This window comes from Coffea arabica, chromosome 9c, assembly GCF_036785885.1.
Source record: "Coffea arabica cultivar ET-39 chromosome 9c, Coffea Arabica ET-39 HiFi, whole genome shotgun sequence".
Lineage (NCBI taxonomy): Eukaryota > Viridiplantae > Streptophyta > Magnoliopsida > Gentianales > Rubiaceae > Coffea > Coffea arabica.
In genome coordinates, this window is record NC_092326.1 from 8,951,050 (window position 1) to 8,955,744 (window position 4,695).

Here is a 4,695-nt window from a genome sequence, read left to right on the forward strand (position 1 = left end):
TTTATTTTAAGGCTCATGTCTGGTTTGAATTTACGAGACCTTTGTTTTACTGGTGGAAAAGCTGGGTTTGTAGGTAATCTGTGCACCACTACATCTGTCGAAATGCCAGTTATATCATCATAAGACCATGCGAACACATCTTGAAACATAGACAAAAATTCAATCATCTCCTCTTTCTGCTTTTTGTTCAAATGAATGCTGATTTGTATCTCTTTAACCTCAGTCTCAGTGCCAACATTGATGATTTCTGTTTCTTCTAGGTTCGGTTTAGGTTTCTTCTCATATTGTTCAAGATCTTTTGAAAAAGAATCAAACATTTCCTCACTATCACTCTCTTCTTGTAATTCAGATTGCATAACTTCCAAGTCGTGAGTGATATAGAGATTGTCATCATTGGATTCCAGAACAATGATATCCATAGGGTCAAATAATTTTATTTTTGGCCATATGAAAGAATTAAGAAATTCGAGACAATAAGCAAATAGACACATGAATGAACGGCATGATAAAACAAACTATGCACTTTCATAAAACGTCAAATCAAAGCGGAAACAAGCTAAAACATAAGTGCAAAAGATGTTTTCATTGAACTATTTACATATGCAAGAAAAAATTTTCATGAACTTTAGCAAATGACAACCCCCTGTAGATTTACCGAAACTCCTTTTGCACGGGAAAGTACTCGGCGGTCCAGTTGTGTATAGCTCCTTCGGGAATGTCTGGGAATTCGGCATCATCTGACGGGCCATTTTCGGATATTGCTCCCACAAACAAATGAGTCAAGCTTGTCTCCACTTCGTCAATTGGGCTAAACTCAGATTTAATGACTTCAGCTGGCTTTGGAAAGGTATAACGTAATGGCGGAATGTCTAGCGCACCTAACTTGCCTTCCTTTTCTGCTCTTTTGCGCGCTTTCATCTCTTATATATCTCTGGCAGTCGGACGGAATTCCAAACCAAATTGGTCCTTTTCGATGAGTTCCACGGGCTTCAGAAGGCCTTGCAGATTGCGTCCCAATCCCTTATCAAATTCGTATCTTCCACGAATCATTTCCTTGGCCATCATGACACTGGCCGCTGGCAAAATCCTTTCGTCTTTTGACCCCTCACTCATTATCCAACTCACAGAGACAATATCAGCTGTACGATAAGAAGACACTAAAGCATTTCGGTTACCATCCTCCTCAGGCTCGGAATCAGCGATTACAATGCAATTTTCTTCAGCAAAAATGGTTATCAGCTGGTTGTTCACCACAAATTTCAGCACTTGATGCAGGGAAGAGGGTACAGCGCCCGAGCTATGGATCCACGGCTGTCCGATCAAAACATTATAGACACTAGGAAAATGCATAACTTGGCAGGCTATCTGAAATTGAGCGGGCCCCATTTCGACCACCAAATTTACTTCTCCTAGGGACTCTCTTTGGGCTCCGTCAAATCCTCGAACTACGGTCTCTGAGGGTTTTAGTTTGACATCTTGCAGCCCTAATTTCACCAACGTGCTCCAAGGACAAATATTAAGGGCAGACCCATTGTCGATCAGTACCTTAGGCAACATTCTTCCATTGCACCTCACAGCTACATACAAGGCCTTGTTATGACCAGTTCCTTCCGCAGGCAGCTCTTCATCAGAAAAGGTGATTTGTTTGGAAGTCAGTATATTCCCAACTATGTGCGATAAATTGTCAACCGAAATATCCTTGGGAATACGAGCCTTAGTCAACACTTCAAGTAATGCATCCCTATGCAAGTCTGAGGTGAAAAGCAAGTGTAGGATAAAAATTTGGGCAGGCATTTTGTTCAATTGCTCAACCACATTGTATTCGCTTCTCTTAAGTCTCTTGAGAAAATCCCACGCTTCTTTTTCGGTCACTGCAGGTTTGGTAGTCGATTCACAATTGCTTCCTTGGACTGGGGCACTAGCGGCGGATGGACTGGTAATCCTCCCTGACTTCATAACAGCAGACACTTCTTCCTTCAAAACTGGTTTTCCTCCGATTTGCAAAACGGACTCACTATAATTCCACGGCACTTGTCGTAGGCTTAAAACTGGCACTTGTTCTGGGAATTCAATTACTACAGGTTCTAAGGCCGCACTTTCAGATGGGGTTAGGTCTAAAATGAAGGGTTTTTTGTCTTCCTCATACGATGCCTCATCTATCACAAATGGTTGGTCCATTATCCCAAATACTTCTGTCTTATTTGACACGCTTCGGACAAACTCCTCAAATTCCTCATCATCCATAATAACTCCCACAGTATCAGTGTGCTCCGGCAAGGGGTTCTTGCTCACATTCGGTCCTTGCTCTTCTCTTTTCCTAATCACAATTTCCCCTGCTTCTAACATGTCTTGAACTCTATGTTTAAGGAGTCGACAATTGGCCGTGGAGTGACCAGGTGCTCCTGAATGATAAGCACAAGTAACTTGTGGATTATATCCAGCCGGCATGCCATATGGGTAAGTTGGAGGGGGAATCACGCCTATTTTACCGGCAGCCTTTAATTGTTCATACAATTGATCCAAAGGCCTGCCAAGGTTGGTAAAGGTTCGGGTGTGATTTTGATTGTAGGCTTCAGTAGGTTGGGAATAATTATAGGTGGGTCTATTCGGTGGGGAAACTCTTTGATGGTAAGGTGGTCGAGGACGAGTTTGTTGAAAGTTAGGTTGGGATATTTGGAAAGGGGCTGTAGGCGGGTTGGTGTAATTTGGGCGAGGTCTAGGATGGATAATATTGGTGTTGTAGACAGGGTGAGGACTTGGATAGTAGGGATAAGGTGAATATGTTGGTTGGCGTTGAAATCGGGGTCTTGGTATAGGGTTTTGATCCCAGATGAAGGCAGCTTCCCCCTCTTTCTTCTTAAATTGTGGCTTTTTCCCACTACTCCCTTGTCCTTGTAAAGCATCCAACTGGGACTTGAGAGTAGAGACATTAACAATCTTTCCAACTCTTACAAAGTCATCAAACTCTTCAAGGTTATTGACAATAGCGGCAAACGAGCATCCAGTCATGCGAAAAATTTCTTCAAAGTACGGCGGATCATGTGTTTTAATGAAAGTGCGTATGATTTCGTCCTCGATCATTGGTGGCTCGACTTTTGCAGCTATTTTTCTCCACCTCTTGGCATAAGTCTTGTGATCCTCGGAGGGTTTTCTCTTCGTTCCTTCCAACGTGGTTCGTGTCGGAGCCAGCTCGCAGTTATACTCGTACTGTCTCACAAACGCATTGGACAAATCAATCCAGGTTTTTACTTCTTCGGGCTTCAGGTTGGAGTACCAGTCGAGTGCATCCCCCTCCAGACTTTCGGGGAATAACCTTAAAGACAAATTCTCGTCGTCTACAGGCTTTCCCAACTTGTTAGCAAACAGCCGGAGATGTGTTTTGGGATTGCCTGTTCCATCATACTTGTTAAATTTATGGGTTTTGAACCCCTCAGGCACTGCACATTCGGAAAAAGGCAAAACTCATCGTAATTCAGAACTCCTTGCTTGTTTAACCCTTGACTTTTCCTCATAAATTCATCAAAACGGTCAAGGCGCTTAAGCAGCGTCATATCAACGGGAGCGGAAGATTCCCCCATTTCTGGCTTGGTTTGAACAGTATGGTCTGGCAGGAATGGCTCAGCAGCAGGGTGATAAAAGGTATGTAGCTCAGGTGGTATATTTGATGTGACGTGGGGTTGTGGACCTCGTATATGAGTAGGAAAAAATGGAGGATTAGGGGGGTAAGTGTATGGCAAGTTTGTGGTAGGATAGGTGAAAGTTTCTTCGGGTGGAATAGGGAATGGTGGAGTAACAGTGGCTTGAGTCGCAGGTATGACAAATGGCTCTTGCTCAGGCTGTTTGACAGGTACAGGTTCGGGTTGAACTCCGCTGCTGATTAGGTCGTCAATCAACTTTCTTTGGGTTGCCATCTCGGTAGCCATCTCACCAAATTTAGTGAGCATTTCGGTTAGCTGAACCCCCAAACTCGTAGTCTCAGGCTGGGCGGTAGTAGCAGACCTGTCCGATTGTTCCGGTTGTGAACTCATGTTTACACGACTCCTCTGGGCTCTACTACGGGATCGCGTTATGATGGGACTCCGACGAGAAATTATGTTTAAATATTACTTGAAAATATGAAATGACTTACTTTTAGATTTAGCCCTGGCTTAGCTTTTCCAACAAAAATAAAACAAAGAAAAAGAAAAAGACAAGAGTTAGTAGATATCCAAAAAATTCGGATGCATGTCCTATTGGGGGGCTCTTTTCGCGCCAAGGGTAGGCCTAGTATGATGCAACACCTTCGAAATGGGACCCGTAACACAAACCTATTTTTGACAACAATGCTAAATAAGTGCGAAAGAGAAATCGCTTTCATTGATAAGGTTTGTCAATATTTACATCATGTCACGAAGATGATTCCGTTCAAGATTGCCAAAACTTCTGAGCCTATCTAATACAGAGTCTCTAGTTTCTCTAGCATATGGAACTCTAACATGTTCAGCTTGGTCATACAATTCTCCGCACTTCCTTTTCAGCTCTTGACGCTTTTCTCGTTCATTTTCATATAATTGCTTGTTTTGCTCCGCTATCCCTTTGTATGTCTCGGCAGACTTACTTAATTGCAGAATTTCTTTATCCTTTGCTTTAATAACAGCTTTCAACCTTTTCACCTCCTCGGCTGGCTCATCTTGTGTTCCTTGTGTAGCGGACCCT

At 43.0% G+C, this 4,695-nt stretch overlaps 1 protein-coding gene across 1 annotated transcript; it reads right to left on the minus strand.

Annotated features, from left to right (window-relative positions):
- Window positions 1–921: 921 nt before the first annotated feature.
- On the minus strand, window positions 922–3,911 carry LOC140014109 (uncharacterized). Its single transcript, XM_072064507.1, has 4 exons — window positions 3,686–3,911; window positions 3,209–3,437; window positions 2,757–2,947; window positions 922–2,402 (listed from the first exon to the last, which is right to left on the minus strand). Exons 1-4 carry the CDS (start codon window positions 3,909–3,911, stop codon window positions 922–924), a joined length of 2,127 nt encoding a protein of 708 aa, XP_071920608.1.
- Window positions 3,912–4,695: the final 784 nt, after the last annotated feature.